The following is a 20,117-nucleotide window of genomic DNA, read 5'->3' on the forward strand; positions in this document are numbered from 1 at the left end:
CAAGAAGGGGACATGTAGAAGGCCCCTCCAAGCAGGGCAGCTGGGCATGGCCCTGGTGCTGCCATCTGCGGTCTTTTGCCTGCAGAGAGCCAGAGCACAGTGTATGTGCATGTGTGTGTGTATGTGCATGTCTGGGGGTGGGGTAGGGGGCACAAAGGGCAATATCACCAGCTGTAATCCAGGCTTTGTCCAGGGCCAGCCAGGCAAGGCTGTCCAAAGGACTTTGGTTGGTTTTCCACGTTCAGACATGTCCCCAACACTCTCAGTTTTGCCTATCTTTGCCCAACTTAGCTTTGGGAGAAATCTAAATGGCTATCACTACTAATCCAACGTCTTTTGCCTGAATTACACTTTACCACCCAAAGTCCCTGCATACTCCATGCTCACTCTCTCCTGGGGTCACTTAATCCTCCTTAGGAACTTCGTCCTCTGAGCTGAACTCTGTCTCCCCAACATGCACCTCTTGGTCCTGGGAATCCTCTTCAGAGCCAGCTTCAACCGAATCTATTTTCTCTCTAGCAGGAAAGCCCTTGGAGTGTTTGCAGTTGGGGCCCTGCCACTGCTGTCAACCTCGTTTTCTTTGGGCAGGTCCCCCTCCATCCGCCCCCCTTCCTGTGAGAGGATGTTGAGTGGATATGGTAGAGATGGTTGAGCTGTGACTCAGGCTCAGAGGCAGATCCAGTCCCAGGATCAAAGAAGTGGTGTCCTTTAACTTCTGTGGGGCAGCTTAATGGTATGGAAAGAACACTGGCCCTGGATTTGGCCAGACCTGGGTTTAAATTATGGCTCTGCCACTGTTCAGCATTATGTGATCTGGACATGTTCCTTTTCCCCACAGCTTCGTCTATAAAATGCAAATGGTGATGTCTACCTAAAAGGGTGGCTGGGAGGGTGACGAGTAAAAGCCTGGCACAGGGTGCTTACTTACTCAGGCACTCAGGACATGTCACATCTTGCACTCTGTGACTGCCCAGTGGCAGGTTTCATTGTGGTTGAGGGAGGTATCTTTAATTAGCTCAAGGAAACTTGAGAAATTTCTAAACCAAATTCAGCTTAACTTTGAAATGGAGAATGTTATTAGCTATAAGATAATAGTGTTCTAAGCACTTTATCTATGTGAGTTCATTTAATCTCCCTAATAACCCTATGCAGTAGAAATTATTATCCTCCTCATTTCATGAACGGGGATACTGAAGCACAGAGAGGTCATATGGCAAATACCTAAATGGAGCTAGAATTCAAAACCAGGTAGTTTGGGACCAGCCTCATACTTTCAGTAATGATGATTTACTGCCTCTCTGGAGGGTAGAATTAGACGGTGAACCCCAAACTTTATTATGTATCAGGATCACCCAGAGGGCTTGTTAAGACACAAATCACCTGGCCCCACCTTCAGATTTTCTGATTCGGCTGAAGAATTTGCATTTCTAACAAGTTCCCAAGTGATTCTGATGCTGCTGACCCCACTTTGAGAATCACTGACTGTTGGGGAAATGGATCCATCCAAGTCCAGAGGCTGATTTTTGTTTTCTCTAACCTATCCAGTCATAGGCATGAGGAATGAGGGCTGATCTCATACACAGGCAGAAAACAAGCCACAGTAAAAAATCATACTCATATTTTCCAAATGCCTCGAGCCTTGGCACATGCTGTTATGACTGCAACCTCATATAAGCCTCACAGTAACTCTGTGAGTTAGGGAGGGTCAAAGAAACTTTGATATTAAAAAGGGGTCCTTCTGGGAATTCCCATCGTGGTTCAGTGGTTAACAAACCCTACTAGTAACCATGAGATGTGGGTTCAATCCCTGGCCTCACTCAGTCAGTGGGTTAAGGATCCGGTGTTGCTGTGAGCTGTGGTATAGATCGCAGACTCGGCTCGGATCTCGAATTGCTGTGGCTGTTGTGTAGGCCAGCAGCTACAGCCTCGATTTGACCCCTAGCCTGGGAACCTCCATATGCCACAGGTGCGGCCCTAGAAAGACGAAAGACAAATAAATAAATAAAATTTTTAAAAAAGGGGTCCTTCTGGAGTTCCCACCATGGTGCAGTAGAGTGGTTAAAAACCCAACTCCAAGAAAAAAAAAAAAAAAAGTAAAAACCCAACTCCAGCAGCTCGGGTTGCTGCAGAGGTGCAGGTTCCATCCCTGGCCCAGTGCTATGGGTTAAAGGATCCAGTGTTGCTAAAGCTGCAGCTCAAATTCAATCCCTGGCCCAGGAACTTCCATGTGCTGTGGATGTGGCCATAAAAAAGTGGGGGGATCCTTCTATTAGGTGCCAGAACTCTGGCTCCTTTGATCTCTGATGTCCACGAGAGGATTAAATTACATGTACATGTTAAATGTGAAAAATAAAATATTTTAATGAACAAATCATTATACTTCAAACATTTAATGAAATGACATAAAATGCACCCCCCCTCCAAACCCTGGGGCTTTTCATTTCTTTATTTTTTTTGTCTTTTTAGGGCCGCACCTGAGGCATATGGAGGTTCCCAGGCTAGGGGTCTAATCAGAGCTGTTGCTCCCGGCCTACACCACAGCCATAGCAACACCAGATCCAAGCCTCGTCTGCGACATACACCACAGCTCACCGCCACGCCAGATCTTTAACCCACTGAGCGAGACGAGGGATCAAACCTTCAGCCTCACGGTTCCTAGTCAGATTTGTTTCCTCTGCGCCACGATGGGAATTCCATGGGGCTTTTCATTTCTAGTTCTAACTACCAATTTATTTACAGAAAGTACAGAAGATGGAGAAACTCGTTAAAACCACACCTGGGGAACAGTGTAGCACAGTCAGACTGTATGAAATGACAGAACAAGCCACTGGTTTCTTTAACAAGTGGACCACAAAAACCAAAACCAAAAATGATGGAGGGAAATCTTAGGAGCCCGAAAACACCAACAACAAATGGCAATGCCTGGCTTCCTTGAATCCTGCTTTTTATTTTTTTTTTAATTTTTATTTTTTTTGTCTTTTTGCTATTTCTTGGGCCGCTCCTGCGGCATATGGAGGTTCCCAGGCTAGGGGTCTAATCGGAGCTGTGGCCACCAGCCTACGCCAGAGCCACAGCAACGCGGGATCCGAGCCGCGTCTGTGACCTACGCCACAGCTCACGGCAACGCCGGATCATTAACCCACTGAACAAGGGCAGGGATCGAACCCGCAACCTCATGGTTCCTAGTCGGATTCGTTAACCACTGCGCCATGACGGGAACTCCGAATCCTGCTTTTTAAATAATATACTGTAAAAGAAGTCAGGATACTTCTTAGACAATTTGAAATGTGAAAACTGGATAACTGACGACTTGGGGATTATTATTAACGTTCTGGGGAACGAGAGTGGTATCCCATTTTAATTTTGTAAGCAAAAAAAGAAGTCCTTACTGTTTAGAGATACATATTGAAATAATTAAGGATGAAATGATATGATGTTTAGAATTTGCTTCAAAGTAAGATGAGAGTTGGGGAAGCAGCTTGGGATGTGGGCAGAGCAGGACTGGGTTATGAGCGAATGGAGGTTCATCATTTTGTTCTGTTTTCTGTGAATATTCCAAATTCTCCATAATAAGAAAAAAATGAATGCTAATAGATGAAAACATAAAATTGGTCAAATAATAAATAGCAAAGCTCGGTGAGTCTACTTTTGTGTGTGTTTGAAAACTTCTACAACATGAGGTCAATAAAAGAAGACGGGGGTTCTTTTTTTTTTTTTTTTTTTTTTTTTGGTCTTTTTGTCTTTTTGTTGTTGTTGTTGTTGTTGTTGTTATTGTTGCTATTTCTTGGGCCGCTCCCGCGGCATATGGAGGTTCCCAGGTTAGGGGTCTAATCGGAGCTGTAGCCACCGGCCTACGCCAGAGCCACAGCAACGCGGGATCCGAGCCGCGTCTGCAACCTACACCACAGCTCACAGCAACGCCGGATCCTTAACCCACTGAGCAAGGGCAGGGACCGAACCCGCGACCTCATGGTTCCTAGTCGGATTCGTTAACCACTGCGCCACGACGGGAACTCCGACAGGGGGTTCTTATGTTCAGAAAAGTTGGCAACCACTGTACTAAGTTACCTAAAAAACACCTTGACATCTTAGTATATTGAGTGGGCCCCTTTTAACAGACAGCTGTCTGGGCACAGCTTCCAACAAGGGGAACGGGCAGGAAGAATGGGGTTTGGAGAGGTCAGCCTGAGGGAGGCCAGGGCACCTGGGGCCCAGGACCAAAGGTGGGCAAAGGCCAGTGAGAGGGTCCTTGAGGGGCAGGCGGGAAGCGGTGAAGGCTGACCTGCTGTCTAAAGGAAGCCAGGCAAGCTCCGTGGCCTAATTACAGAGAGGGCACAGTAAAAAGAGCACAGGATGTAGAGAGAGACCTGGGTTCTATTCCGGGCCCAATTCTGAGCAAGTCCCCAGTGTCTCTGGGCCTCAGGGTCCGCATCTACAAAATGGGAACGATAGTCACTACCACTCCAGCCACCTCCCAGTGGGCATCGAATTTAAAAACCAGCTAAATTTGTAGTCCTTGCTGCACTATTTACGTGGGTGAGAAAAACCCACCTGCCCAACCAGCAAATCCAGAGAAAGGCAGGGAGCCCCAGGAGGCCCTTCATGGGTGGTCAGCCAGGAGGGGAAAGGTGGGGACTGGGAAGTATTTGCTAGCATCCCACCTCTAGGCAATCCCAGCTCAGCTTGACTCCCTGAACAGCATCTACTCCGGAAACACAAACCTCCAAGCCTGCCCTCTCCACCCATTGGGGCGGAGGGAGGGACTGGCACTCATCCACACACAGAGTGCCCCACTGTACCCTAGGCCCTGCACAGGTGCTGGGGAGAGAGGGAGGTCAGGCTCAGGACCTGCCCTTGAGGCACTCACGGCACAGTGGGGAAGACAGCATAGACGTGGATGTGCTTGCCAAGGGCTGAGGAAGCTGGTGCAAGGCTGGAGCAGAAGGGAGAAGCCTGTGAGAGGCACAGGCAAGGAGCACCCACCCCACCCTGGGATGATGCGATGCCTCACCAGAGCCTCGAAAAATAAGGAGACACTGGTGGAGCAAAGCAGAACAGGAAAAGTGACTCTGAGGGGACAGGCGCCGAGGCGCCTTGACATAACCAGTAAGTGGTAGAGCCAGGGTGTCAGGCTCCAGAGTCCATATTTGTAGCCCAAAGCTCTAGGTTTTATCCCATGAGTAATGGGGAGCTCCGGCAGGATTCTCGACAGGAGAGGGGTGACTCGATAAGTTCTCATAGTAGGAAGATTGACTCTGGGGCTCATTTGCAGATCCATGCCCAAGCAGGAGAAAAGGGGTGCAGCCTGGAACCCTAGGCTCAAAAGGGTGACTGAGGAGCACAGCACGGCCTGGCCCAAAGCAGATCACTGAAAGGACATACTCAGATTCCAAGCTCCCAGAATGATCTACTTATGTGAATCCAACCACCATCCCACTTACTGAGTGCTTGCTTTCTTTTTGTGATCTTTATTCCTGTGAGGTAGTTATTATCCTCGCCATTTTACAGATGAGGAAACGGAGGCTGGGGGCAGTCAGGCAACTGGCTCAGGGTCACGCAAGTAGCTCTAGGAAGTATAGAGCCCTCTGCCTTCAGAGCCTTCTCTCACTATCACACCTCTCTGAGCTCTTCTCTTAAGTATCACACCTCTCTCACTCTCATACATCCCTGTAGGGGCTGCTGTGAAGATTGAATTAGATCATATTTTTTCTAACGGTGGATGTCAGGCACCTTCAGAGGCAAGGCAGGAGTTCCTGTTGTGGCTCAGCAGTAATGAAACCGATGAGTATCCATGAGGATGCAGGTTTGATCCCTGGCCTCGCTCAGTGGGTTAAGGATCTGGAGTTGCTGCGAGCTGTGGTGTAGGTTGCAGATGCGGCTCGGATCTGGTGTTGCTGTGGCTGTGGCATAGGCTGGCAGCTGTAGCTCCAATTTGACCCCTAGTCTGGGAACTTCCAAATGCCACAGGTGTGGCCTCTTAAAGAAACAACAACAACAAAAAAGAAGAAGCAATGCAGAAACATTTTGAGAGAAGGGAGGGGAGGCACGGAATTTGCGGCCTCTGCCATCAGCCCTTCTGTATCCTTTTGAGCAATTCCTTCCTCCGTCTGTACCTCAGTCTCCCCACCTGTACAGTTTAGCACTGACGGACATGACCCTTCCAGGTCAAAGCTCCAGGACTCAGAGTTGAGGTTAATCATAACCTGCAGGGCTGCCCCAACCTCAGCCACCAGCAAGAGCAAAAGCTACAAATGGTTTTCACGTGGATAAGCCCCCACCCCCAGCACTCAGGAGTCCAGGCTGGGACAGTCAGGAGGAGGGGCTGCATTGCCAGGCTTGCAGCCAGGAGCCGGGGCCAGGCCCCAGTCAGCCCCAGCCCCTGGTGTGGCCTTGCACAGTCTCCTTCCCTCCCTGGGCTGATTCCTTGTCTGGGATGAGGGTTTGGGCGGTGACGTGGAAGGCTCCTGCCAGCTCTGACATTTATTATTTCAGGATCCCTCAATCTCTCACTGTTTTCCTTCCTGAGCTGCTGGAGCCCGTCGCTGGCCGTGCGCCCCCTCGCTCGGGCCCCTGAAGCTGTCTCCCCAGCCCAGGAACCTGGCCAGCCTTGTCAGCTCAGCCTCGCCAGCTACCCCTTGTGGGGTGGTGGGAATCAGGGAGGAAGAGGGGTTGCAGGAAGGGAGCTGCAACCTTCCGTGCACTGAGGCCTCCACCAACCCCAAGTTTCCTGGCTGGGATTTTCCTCGGGAGACTGCTCAGCGGCGATGAGCTCAGAGAGCAAAAACTCTGCAGGAAGATCACTGAAGATTCCCATCTGACCCCTGGCCCCAAGCCCTGAATTCCACCCAACCCTGGGGAGAAACCGGCCGGCCCTCGTGGACACAGTGGCCGAAGGTCCCATGCCTCCCATGCTCAGAGTTCCCTTGTTGGCCTGGATGAATCCCTGCCCCCACCCGACAGTCACCATGAATCTCTTAAACCCCAGTCCTCCCCAACTCTGCAGTTTCCTCAGTGTGCCAGGCTGTTTCCAGCTGCCAGACGCCTGCCTAGAGAGCTCTTTCCCCATACTGCCTAGTAAACACTCCATCCTTCCCGACTTGGCTTACAGGCCAGCCCCTCCCCACCACAGAAGGACTGACTTTTTGCCACCCACTCCCACTATAGGCTTCTTTACCACATGTCTGACTTTCCATGCGCTGAACAGGCTAAAAAGGGCAGGGACTGGCTCATTTGACTTTATATCCACAGCACCCAGTATAGGGCCTGGCATGTGAGCAGCAGTCAACATTTGTGGAATGAATGAACGAATGCATGAGTAAATGAATGAATAGATATCAGCAAGGCCTATGGGAAGACAAAAAAGGCAACAGGGATTAAGAACTCAGGGAGGACATCATACTGTTCTGAGGTCCAAATTCTGGTTCTCTCCTCTTAGCTGTGTGACCAGGGGCAGGTGACTTATTTTTCCTGAGTCTCCATTTCCCCAGCAGTCAAATGGGGTAGTAATAGCACTTCTCTCATTGGACTGAATGCGACTGGTATTTAAGCACTTAGCTCAGTGCCAGGCACACAGGGAGGACTGCATGAGAGCCGTCCTGTCCAGCAGACATCTCTGTATTCCCAGGTCCTGAGACACATCCCCAGGCTGCCAGGGGAATCACCTAGGGTGCTCAATAAAAAAGTTAATAAGGATGCCAGAGGCTCACCTTAGATCTGCTAAGTCAGAGTCCCTGGAAAGGAAGGTGGGGTTGCGGGGCGAGGCAATCCCATGCGCTTTGAACTTCCCAGGTCCAGATCCTGGCTCTACCACTTACTGCTTGCTGAGTTGCTGGATTTAGCAAAAATAAATACAGGACATGCAGTTATATTTGAATATCTGATAACCAATGAATAATTTTTTATTATAAGTAGGTCCTAAATATTGCATGTGCATCCTGTATGTTCTTTGGCAATCCTGTTCACGGAACTATTTCATTTCTCTGTGCTTTCGTTTCCTGATGGGGATTACACAAGTTAATACATATATGGGAAATGCTTACGACACTGCCTGGTGTGTTTGCTATTCCTATAGCTTTTAAAGCAACCCAGATGACACAGAAGGCCCTTGAAAACATTATGCTAACTGAAAAAAGCCCAACACAAAAGGCACATATTGTTGGATTCCATTGACATGAAATGTCCGGAATAGGCAAATCCACAGAGACAGAAAGTTGCCAGAGGCTGAGGGAGTAAGAGTTGGGAGTGACTTCTAACAAGCACAGTATTTCTTTCTGGGGTGATGGAAATGTTCTAGAATTAGACAGTGGTAGTGATTGCACCACTGTGAATAAAGACCACTGAACTTTAAAACAGTTAAAATGGTATATTTTATGGAGTTCCCTTGTGGTACAGTGGGTTAAGGATCTGACATTGTCACTGCAGCAGCTCGGGTCACTGCTATGACAGGAGTTCAATACCTGGCCCAGGAACTTCCGCATGCTATGGGTGTGGCCAAAAAAAAAAAGTGTGTTTTAAGTTATATGAATTTTACCTTTATTCTTAAAAAAAAAAAAATCTATCTAAAAGCAACCTAGTGGATTGTAATACATAGCTAGGACTAAGAACGGGGTAGGCTCTCAACAAACGTTTAATGAAGAAATGAATGGCTGGGAGAGAGTAAAGGGCAGGGCTGAGGGGAGAGCTTGCCTTGCCCAGAACTAGGCTCAGCTATTCACTCCTGGACACCCGCAAAGTACACAAGATTTCTTACTTTGCTCTGGTGCCAGGACCGCAGAATTTTAGTGCTCACTCTTCACAACGATCTCCCCTTTTTCTCTGTGGTTCCTGATCTATTTCATCATCTCATGGGCAGGTGTACTTGTGTTTTTAGTAAAAAGGAATTAAAAAAAATTAAGTATCTGGGCGTTCCCATCGTGGCTCAGCGAAAACGAATCTGACTGGCATCCATGAGGATGCAGGTTCGATCCCTGGTCTTGCTCAGTGGGTTAAGGACCCGGCATTGCCATGAGCTGTGGTGTAGGTTACAGATGTGGCTCGGATCCCGCGATGCTGTGGCTGTGGTGTAGGCTGGCAGTTATGGCTCTGATTGGACCCCTAGCCTGGGAACCCCCACATGCCGTGTGCACAGCCCTAAAAAGACCAAAAAAAAAAAAAATTAAGTATCTGTTATGTGCTAGGTGCCTGTTAGATATTTTATGTGTAATCCCCTCAAACAACCCTATCCTGATTTACAGATGGGGAAAGTGAGGTTCAGAGAGGTCGGGTCACGTGCCCCAGGTCACACAACCAATAGGAATTCAAACTCCCGTTTGCCTGGCTACAGTTACTGGACTCTCCATAGATCCCAGCCACACCCCTATATGCTGTGGGCTGTCAATCATCTTTTCACGGGCATGAGTCCTTCTTCCCAGATGGGGGCCTTGTCTTGTCATCTCTATGCCCTCAGAACCTACCATCTCACCTTTGAACATAGCGTGTGTTTAGTAAACAGAGTTTCATGGATTACTAACTGTAAGTGAGCATGCAATAGCTCACCATAGTGGTTTTCACCCTGACTGCTCATCAGAGTTGCCGGGGGAACTTCTAACTGTTTCCTTGGCCAGGCCTCACCCCTGGGAGGTTCTGATTCAGTAGGTCTAGCTGGAGCCTGCAGCATCTGAAGTTCTTCAAAGCTCAGTCAAAGTCAGAACCCAGCCCAGTTGGAAAACCTTTAGCAGCTGTTCCCAGCTTGGCTTCCTGTGTCCGCCACAATGAGGCCCAAACCCAAATGCTCAGGACAAAGGGGGCCTAGGGCCATGCCCCAGAGCTGGGAACTCACTGTGCCTCCGTGGGCCTCACTGTGTCATGTGCTTGGGCTCAAGCCCTAGACCCATCAAAAGGACCTTCGAGCAAAGATGGCTGAGGACTCTATTACCTAATCACCTTTGGGGAAAGCATTTTCCTTCTGCTCTGATCCAAAGCTCCAGTTTCTGTCCCCAAATCTGCCTGTGTTACCTTGGAGGCCAGAAACAGCTGAACACCAGGCAAGGAAGTTGAGCACCAAAAACTGAAATTTGGAGAGGAGAGGAGACTTTGCAGGACTGGGCTTGAGGCTGCCACCCCAGGTGGACCCTGTGCTCTTGTGTGAGAAGAGGTTGGGCTCAGACTGAACTGGTCCTAAGTCCGCCCTGGAAAACCCTCTTGGCCCAGGTTCCTGGCTCCCGTGCCATGTCTCCATTCCCTTTCTCAGGAAAACTTCTCATTTGCCTCCTCCCCAAATCAGTCCAGGCTGGTGTGAAGGGGAAAAAAGCACTAAATGTGTTTTTTGAAGGTCATCAGTGACCTCCACGTTGCCAATGTCAGCAGTCCTGTCTCGGTCATTTACTTATTTGGCCTCTGGACATCTAGGCAGCACCTCACCAAGCTGAGCATCGCTCCTTGTCAACGCTCCTCTTCTGGCTTCTGAGGCACTGTACTCTCTGAATTGCCTTCCTTCCCCACTGGCAGTTCCTTCTGTCTCCTCTATTAACTATTCTTCCCATCCCAATCTCTCAGTCCTGGAGCTCCCCAGAGCTTGGGCCCAGCCCCTCTTCACTCCTCTCCTTGGGTGATCTTATTAACTCTTGCAGCCTTAAACACCAGCTAATGCAATGTTCATGAACCACCATGAGCATCTCCTGGGGTGCTGGTTAAGATGCAGAATCCCAGACACCCTCCCACAGTCTGGCAAATCTGCCAAGGACATTTGCCATTTTTTGCCAGAATGGTACCTGAACCTCCTTCCTACATCTATTTGCTGCACAAGTCTTGGCAGAGCCTGCCTCCTACAGAAGCTGACAAGACCAAATTCTTGCTTTTCCAGACTCCCTTGCAGCTAGAGTGCAGGTATACGAACTAGGCTTGGCCAATCAGAGGCATTCACTGCAGACTTTGAATCAGGAGCAGAGAAAGTGGAAGATCATTCTTACACTGATGGCAACAGCTGTGAAGATGCCCAGCCCCAGGACAATGGCAGCACAAGCTGTGGCATTTAGTTCTCGGCATCAGTGGCCTCGCCAGACTAGCTCAGTGGAATGATTTTGGCTGAGATCCCACCTGCTGCCTCACCCCAGTTCTCCAGCTTCCCAGAAATCCTGTGAACTACTGAATAGTCCTTCAATGAACTCCTTTCTGTCTAAATCAGCCCAGGTTAGTTTTTGTGACTTGCAATAAGAAGTCTAAGTAGGAAATAGCTACTGAATTGGACTCTCTGGGAACAATGCCAGGTGATTCTTACACAGATGCAAGTTTGAAATCCACTATCTTAATGGTGACAATGCTTAAAAGTGTATCTCCAACCCTCTCCTTAGATCTTCAGACTCACATATCTAAATGTCTTCTTGGCCTCTCCACTTAAAAACATATCAGATGTAAAAACAGGATTCTTGACTTTCCTCCAAACCTGTTCCTCTCCCAGACTTCCCCTTCCTAGGAAGGGGCAACGACACTCTTCTGTTAGGAATTTGGGGAACCATTCTTGGTCACCCCCACATGCGCTCCATCAACAAATCTTGACGTTAACTACTTACAAGACACTTCTAGAATCTGCCCACGTCTCCACCAATCACAGCCGCACCCACACCACCATCACGATCACCTGCCATGAACAACTTCCATGGACAACTGCCAACAGCCTCCTTGGGTCCTCTCCTACTGCCTCCAATCTAGTCTCCATATAGCTGCTGACACAATCTTTCTAAAACAGGAGTTTCCTGGTGGCCTAGCAGTTAAGGATCCAGTGTTGTCGCTGCTGTGGTACCAGTTCAGTTCCTGGCCTGGGAATGTCCACTTGTTGCAGGTATGGCCAAATTAATTAATTAATTAATTAAAATAAACTGGATCATGTTGCTTGCCTGCAAAATAAATAAAATCCAAACTTGCCACCTGGGCCTACAAACCTGACCATGATCTAGCCCGTGCCTACCTTCCTAAACTCCTCTGGGGTTGCCTGCCCACCGCCTCAGAGCTCTGCTTCTGCAGCTCTGGCCTCCTTTCAGTGTCGCCAATACTTGTGCTCCTTCACTGACTCGGGGCCTTTGCCTAAGATATTCCCTCCAACCAAAGCACACTTGTACCATTACTCTCTAGTCATGCTCCTTTTAGTTTTCTTTTTGATTTGTCATTCAACCAACATTTCCTGAGGACCCCCCACTCTGGTGCTATGGTAAATACTAGGATTACAAGGATGATATAGATTCTACTCTCATGGAAGTCAAAATCTAGTGAGAAATCAGATTTTAATAAGGTATTTATACAGTTAAATGTAAAATTCATCTTGGATGATGTGTGCTGCAAAGGAGAGAGACACTGGGCTATGGGGGAGAAGTGAGCTAGAGTAAATGTGGAGAGACAAGTTAGGAGCAGTGTTCCAGGGAAGAAGTGACAGTGACGTGGACTCGATAGCGACATAGAGAAGTAGGCGGAAGGCAGAGATGCTTAGAAGGTAGCACTGACGACCCTTGGTGATGAAGTGTGCATGCGGAGCTGTGAGGCTTCGGGCTTGTGTAACAGATGAAGAGGAGGGGCTGATCTCTGAGAAAGGAACACTGTAAGGGCCAGTCTGGGGGGGTCGGGGGAAGTGTGGCTTTGGACATGTTGAGATGTCCAAGTGAAATAGCTGAATGAGCAGCTGGACATGAGGGTCTGGGCTAAAGGTGCAGATGTGTGAGTCACCTGAAGAGGACGGAACCCAGGGGTGGGGATGTGACTGCTCGGGAGGAGGGGCTGGCATGCCAAGAGATGAGGACCTGGGACCAAAAATCAAGGAGGGCCTGGGCAGGGAGGGTGAGCCTTTAGGCCACTTATCACATGTGCAACTACTGACTTGTTTGTTGACCTGTTGTTTGTTGTGCAAGGCCTGCACCTCTCTTAGCGAGCAATGTATCTACCCAGTGCCTAATACAGGGCCTGGCATAGAGCAGTCCCCACACACAATGCTGGCCGCTGGGTCCCTCGGCAGGGCCAGCCTCATCCATTCCTTAGACAACGTGATTGGCTCCATTGGTCTCCAGAGTCCAACAAAAAGCCCAAATGCGTAATTGGCATTTGAGGCCCTCCAAGTCAGGCAGCAGCCCCCTGAGCTCTCCAATCCATCTTTAAAATTTTACTACACCTGAGCTTTCCAAACTGGGGTTCCTCTACTCCTACATAACCAGAGGCACACAATAGGATGAGCACAGTATTTCTCTCTGGAGCCTAGGATCTCCCAAATGAACAGGAACTGCCATGGATGCGTGGGGGTAGGGATGGGGACTTTCCAGGCCCTGCTTCGCTTCCTTGAGAAGTGGCCCCTCCCACAGTGTAGGTCTCTGGCCACGTTTCCCTGCCTGAATCTATCCTTCCATGACCTCTGCCGATGAAAGCAGGGATGGAGACTCAGCTTCTGGAAGCTGGGCCAGGCCATCAGCCTCTCTACCAGGAACTTGGAAGTGGGACATAAGACTGGCTGGGTTGCCTGTAGATGTTGGACCAGTGAGGTCACGTGAATGTGGAGACTGAAGATGCCGGACTTCCCCAGAAGATGGCCTGATGCCCTTTGGGGCCTGTGTGATGACAACAGAGCAAAAGCACTGTTCGGATGTGCAGAAAGAAACAGAGGCAAGAGACAGCGGGAAGGATGAAGTAGCTGCCTTTGTTCCAGACAACTTCCCAGCCTCAAGTGAGGCTGAGGCCCAGGTGAGGTCTACTCTTGCTTATGACTCTTCAGTTCCATGAGAGACCTCTAATTCTTGACAACAAATTTCCCTTCAACATAAACAAGCTTGGGAGGGTTTATGTTTCATGCAAACAATCTCTAAGATTACATAATTATTATTTTTCTGTAAAACAAAAAGATACCAATTTTTGTAAAACAAATATAGACATGATGTAGCAGAACATAAAACTCATGAGAATACTGAGAATTAAGAATGAAATCCTCTAAAAAAAAAAAAGAATGAAATCCTTTCTAAAATAAGATTTAAAAATGCTAAAGTCACAAAGGAAAAGATAAACTTGACTCCAATAAAATTTAAAGTTATGCATTATAAGACATAATACCGATTTAGGCACACTCTCCCCTTAACCACCACCCCTTTACTGATACTGTATTTTCTCTGAGGACAGATACTGGGAAGCAGGCACATTTCCATAGCAGTTACTTCTGGGAAGAGTACCAGGATTGTAAGACACCATCAGAGGTGACTTTAGTCCTTTCTGTGATGTCTTTACATCTTTAACTAAAAATCCGTATGTCTTTTGCGTAATTAAAATTTCATTAGATCTCAAAAAAAAAAAAAAAAAAAAACCCACATAAAACACAAGCCTTGGAAGATCCCCTATTTGTGGTGAACTGCTTCATCTATGCCCCACTGGGCAATTTACATTCACTAGTAGGTTTTTTGTGGGTTTTTTTTTTTTTTTTTTTGTCGTTTTAGGGCCACACATGCCACATATGGAAGTTCCCAGGCTAGGGGCTGAATCAGAGCTACAGCTGCCGGCCTACACCACAGCCACAGCAACACGGGATCCAAACCTTGTCTTTGACCTACACCACAGCTCACAGCAATGTCGGATCCTTAACACACTGAGAAAGGCTCAGGATCGAAACTGTGTCCCCATGGATACTAGTCAGATTCGTTTCTGCTGCGCCACAACAGGAACTCCCACACATTCACTAGTAGTTTGAGACACATAATATAGCATGAATCCTTAGCACGGCCACAGTGGCTGACTTGGTTTCTGAATTTGCTTTCTTCCCATCTGTCTCCAAATTCACTCATTTGTCCTTTCCACTTAATGGAGTTCTTCTACTCTTTGAGACCCATCTGGAAGTGTCACCTCCTCCAGACAGCTCTCCCTGACTACACTAGTCCTTATTGCTCTCTCCCTCCCTCACTCCACTGGCCTCTTATGGCACTAAATACCTTTTTATGTGTACTGGACAGACTCCTGGGGTTCCACTTGTCTCTCTAAGACAAGCGACATCTCCCCAGTCAGCTAACAAACCTGGGCAGCATCTTTATATTCTCGGTGCCTAGCAGAGAAATGACATGGAGAATCGACACAGCATAGGCCTTAAACAGTCAGAAAGATCCACTATGTGACCCAAGGCAACTGCCTTAACCTCTCTGGGCCCATTTTGACCTGTGTTACTATGAATATCAATGAGATAATGGATGTAAAGGGGCCCAGGACAGGAAGAAGGTGGTGGATAGAATGATTATCTGTCTTAATACTTCCTCACATTTGAACAGCTTTTACTTAAAAACAAAAACCTTTAACCAGAGGGGCAAGCAAGGAAAGATTATCAGACCCATTTTAAGGGTGAAATAACTGAAGTTCGAAGAAATTACATCGGGCCTTTAGAAAGAACAAGAATAGGACCGAGGGTTAGAACATTTGGTCAGAGGACATGCCAATTCTTGCACTACCCAGCTAAGGGAGCTTAGACAAGTCATTAGCACATTCTGGACATCAGTTTCTCCTTGTTAAATGAGAGCGTTCCTAGGTGATCTCTATCTTAAAGGGCCCCTCAGCACTGACATTCTAATTTCCTGTGATCTGCCCAGGGTCCTTTCTATCAGGACTGCAAACAAACAAACAAAGAAAAAAAGAAACAAACAAACAAACAAAACAACTCTTCAAGTACCAGGACAGAGTCCCTAGTTACTCTCAGGAAACCATCTGGGACTGGAAGACTTGCTTTAAGAATCAGTCAAATCTCGACTCAGCCAAACAGAGCTTCAAGTCTGGAGGTGGGTTAGTCAAGCATAGAACTGGGACCAGGGGAATGACAGCATCAAACTACCTGTAAATATAAACACAAATGGAAAGCCAAACAGGAAACCTCAGGAAAGTCCAATCCAAAGGTCAGATTCTAACTTCTGGGCACTGAAATACTGAAGAGAAAAGCTGTATTTGGGTGTTACAAACCTTTCCACTGCAAAAATGAACTCTTGCGTGCACCAAACTAAAGTCCCCGAGGCAAAAGAGACTAGGTTTTGTCTGGCCTGAACTGGGGCAAAGCCGAGCCCTGCAGGGAGGCTGCTGTAGCCTCTAGACCCATTCCAAGGCACCCTCCCCCAGGCACACACAAGTGCTTACACACTCGATGCCAGGCAAGGCCAGATGCACAGGCATAAATGGGCATTTCTGTCCCGGGAGAAGGTTTCATAGTACAGCCCTTTCTCCTGATCCCTCTCTGATTTAACATTTTAATGAACAACCCACAGAGGAGTGTGAACTGTGAAAGCCCTAAGGGTGCTGACTGCACTGAACTCTTCTGGTTCACAAAATGTAAGGCTACGAAGACAAACCTCAGGAAGCTTGATCCTCAAGATGAGGCTCTGAGGCAGTCTCCCTGTGAGCCTCCAGTAAAATACAATCTACATTCATAGGTGTGCACTCCAAGCTACTGGTTCTGCCCAAGGAAGGAAGCCAAAGGTCACTGGCTGCTTCTTATTTTAATTAAAACATGTATCCCCACTAGATGAAAAATAGTAGGCTAGGCTTTGTGAGTGAAATGAGGACAAAAGAGATTCAGTCCCTGTCTAAAGAGGTATGTCAATTAACCTGATGATCATTTCATTAATCAAAATGCACACCTTACATACATGACCTCATGTAATACCATAGTCCTGTGAGGTAAACACTATCATCCCATTTTACAGATGCCAAAAGTGGGGCTCCAACAGATCAGGTCACGTGCCCAAGCTCACACAGCTGGCAAACTGCGGAGCCACAAGGTGAACACAGGTAGGCCACCCCCAAAGTCTGTGATCTTTCCACAGTTCCCCATCACCCCTACAAAGTGACACAGACAGACTCTGGGATGGGGGTTCAGACAGCCAAGAAGAGGAAGACAGGAAGAGATTTCCCAAGACATTGGCCCAGAGGGATGAAGAACTATTAATTTTTGGATCTTCCACACAGTAGGTGCTCAATATTCCTCTGATGAAGGAAGAAATCTGAGAAATGTTGCTGAGGTCCAAAATGCCACCCAAGGTCAGGGCATCTTCTGACAGGGAGCTGCAAAAACACATTATTCCCCCTTGGCCCAAAGCTTCAGGAGGGTATCTGCCCTAGAATATTCCCGCAGAGGAGGCCCAAGAAAGTGCAGCGGGTCCTGAGAACAGGAATGAAACCCAAACGAGCAGGGGAATGGGGTGGGGCAGCCTGCAAGAGCCAAAGAAAAGGCCTGGGACGCATTGCTGGGAAAGACAAAGAGGAGAGGGGAGGGCAGAGGAGACTAAACATGAGAACAGTCTGGCCAAGGTGAACCCCAGCTCCTGGCGCCTTTTCATTCGCATTCATGCCACAAACACCGGCCAAGTCTCAGAACCAGCAGTCTGGGGGAGGGGGCCTCCCGGCAGCCAGGGAGAAGTTCAGGACTGAGGAAGGAAGGTCTGCTTGCCAGAAAGAGAATGACTGGGGCGGAGGGGGGGGAAACTTGTGGGGCTCCAAAGATGAAAACTCAAACAGATGCAGTCAAACTCTGAGCAAACCCACACGCGACTGGGCGGCAGGCAGGTCATCAGAAGCATTAGCGGGTTAGTCCTGCGCACGGAGCCGAGGCAGAGACTTCCTGTGAAGTCTGTCGTCGAGGTGACCTCGAGCCCACCCCCCAAAAAATAAACGGTCCCTCGGTCCCTCCCCCAGACTCGACGTGAGGACGCAGATGTTTGAGATGCACTCGGTTCACAAAGATCTAGGGAGAGGGTAGGTTTCTGGGGCGCGGTAAGGGCCGTCGCAGCTCCAGTCACGGCTGTGAAGGTCAAGGCGAGGCCCGGCCGGGACCCCAGACCCCTCCCGCCTCGGCCCCCTCACCTCCTCCCGCGCCAATGCTGCCCCCCGGCACCGGGGTATCTTGGCGGCGAAGACGGCAGCCCCTGCCGGGGAGCTGAGGTCCTCTGCGGTGACGGCCAGGAACTCGGCAACGCTGAGCTGCTCGGGCATGGCGGGAGCGGGGTGGGGGCTCCGGGGCTGAAGGAGTGGGGCCCGGGGGGCGCTCGCTGCGCTGCACTGGCACCGCCTCACAGCCCGCCGCGGGCTCCGTCCCGGCCTCCGCACGCCCCGCCCCCTCCGCGCCCCGCCCCCCCACTGCCTCCGCCCGGCACTGCCGCGTCCCCTCGCGTACTGGGAGCCCGGGAGCCCAGACCTTTTCCACCCCGCCCGCTCCTAGGCCCCGCCCACGGCCTTCCAGCCTCGCTCCCCACCTTAGCCGGCACCGCCGGTCCCCCGCCCGCCCCGGGCTCCTCAGCCCCGCCCTCTGGCCGCCCAGCCCGTGAAAGCTCCGCCCCGGCTCGCTTCCCCGCCCCGGCCCCTCCAAGGGCTCCGCGGCCCCGCCCCGTGCCTCTCCACGGGGTCCTTCGGCCGCCCTTAAAGCCCTGCCTCCCTCTCGGCTTGCCCTTGGCTCCACCTCTTTTCGTCCAGCTCCCAGGCGTCCCAAGTTACTCTCGCTTCTAAAGCCCCGGTGCCCCATCTCCTCAGCCCTCCTTAATACGTCTTGCGTCTTCCTCTCCTACCCATTAGTTCCCAGCCCTCATGACCCCACCCCTTCAGATTCACAACCCACCCCCGACCCCGACTCTTGTCTCTCTCAAAGAGGATTTGGGGGTGTTTCGGTGCCCCTCTCCGCCCCAAATCATCCGACCCCTATTTTGCTCCCCACACCCAGCTCTCCGCCTGAGTTTAGCCAGGGCCTCCCACCCGGCCTTTTGCTCCGCGCCTAGCCATGTGCCCTTGCTTTGGGGTGTTTGTGGCTCGGCGCCTGGGTAACTGTGTCACCTGGGGAAAATTACATCTCTTCTTGGAACTTCAGTTTCCTGCACTGCAAAATGGGAAGTCTAATGCCCACTTGGTTGGGATGTTTCGAGGAAGGAACCTAACCCCTGCCCCCCCCCCCCGCCCCTTACTCCGCCCTCTCACCCTCGCCTTCATTCTTCCCATCACCTCTCAACCTCACTCACCCTCCCTACCTGGCTAAAGACTGCCACTCTTCCCCACTCACTAAACTTTGCCTCTTGGGAACCACTTGTATGGATGAGAGATGGTGTTCAGAATAAAAATCCATTTGGGTTCAGTTCTGGAGCCTGAAGTCCCCAGGAAAGTATCAGGAAAGCACTGCGGTGCAGAACATTGAACATTCGCCTTGGAGTCAGATGTTCTTGAAATGGCCTAATGGTATTCACCCGGCTAAGTGATTAAGAGGATTATATAGTTTGTGCAGGGGGGAAAAAAAAACCCTAAAAACTAAAATACACGAAAATATTACCAGCTGAGGACATTATGAGTAATTTTTTTTTCTTTTGGCTAATCAGTGTATTCTAACTTTTCTGTAATGAATTTATACTACTTGCGTAATAGAATTAAAAGTTGAAAAAAATGTGTACAGTCTGGTGGAGGAGACAGAACAAATAGGTTGTGAAACACGCTCTGGTTCATCCTTTCAGTCTGCCTTCAACCCACTCTAGTCTGTCTGTCTTCAGCCACAACTACTCCAGTTATTTCAGGGTCAACTAGGATCTCCTTATCTTCAAAGGCAAAAGGCAATGGTCTTGTGTGACTTCTAAGAACAACTGGTACTGTTAACCACTCCTCTCTTCACGGGACATTCTTTCCCTTGAATCCTGGGAGGACAATTTCCCTTGGTGTCCTTCTCCCTCTGGCTGCTGCTTCTTAGAGCTCTTTCTGAGATGCACTTCTTTTGCCTGTATCTTAAATGCTGGACCCTCTACTCTTCTCATTCTACCCAGGCTTCCTGGACACATTCATCCAACCCCACCAGCTCCTTTTACACCATTAATGTTGATGTGTTCTGTATGTATTTCCCCTGCAACAAATTACTGCTCACTTGGTGGCTTAAAACAACACACATTTATTCTCTTACAGTCCTTGAGGTCAGAAGTCTCAAATGAGGTCAGAAGGATGAAATCAGGAGTTCCTGTCCAGCTCCCTGGCTCAGTGGTAATGAACCCATCTAGTATCCATGAGGATGCGGGTTTGATCCCTGGCCCTTGATCAGTGGGGTTAAGGATCCGGTGTTGCTGCTGTGGTATACATGGTAGAGGCAGCTCGGATCTGGCGTTGCTGTGGCTGTGGTGTAGGCTGGCAGCTACAGT

At 49.3% G+C, this 20,117-nt stretch overlaps 1 protein-coding gene and 1 long non-coding RNA gene across 19 annotated transcripts in view; one reads left to right on the forward strand and one right to left on the reverse strand.

Moving 5' to 3' along the window:
• The window catches only part of ASAP3 (ArfGAP with SH3 domain, ankyrin repeat and PH domain 3), a 50,775-nt gene extending 32,722 nt beyond the window's left edge, over positions 1 to 18,053 (reverse strand). For all 18 annotated transcript variants that reach the window (XR_014807255.1, XR_014807254.1, XR_014807253.1 and 15 more), the window contains exon 1: positions 17,824 to 18,053. Coding sequence is in view for 8 of the 18 variants with exons in the window: in XM_084963292.1 (XP_084819418.1) it covers positions 17,824 to 17,952 (129 nt within the window). In the remaining 10 variants the exon portion in view is untranslated. The remainder of the gene's footprint in view (positions 1 to 17,823) is intronic.
• On the forward strand, positions 3,705 to 17,647 carry LOC146402601 (uncharacterized). The gene is made up of 3 exons (XR_014807275.1): positions 3,705 to 5,865; positions 5,912 to 8,957; positions 14,655 to 17,647. It is a non-coding gene; the product is annotated as an uncharacterized LOC146402601 (long non-coding RNA).
• Positions 18,054 to 20,117: the final 2,064 nt, after the last annotated feature.

Source organism: Sus scrofa, chromosome 6, assembly GCF_054392235.1.
Source record: "Sus scrofa isolate SSC_HxYL_T2T_F1_AM1 chromosome 6, Sscrofa_HxYL_maternal_Yorkshire_Landrace_v2.0, whole genome shotgun sequence".
NCBI lineage: Eukaryota > Metazoa > Chordata > Mammalia > Artiodactyla > Suidae > Sus > Sus scrofa.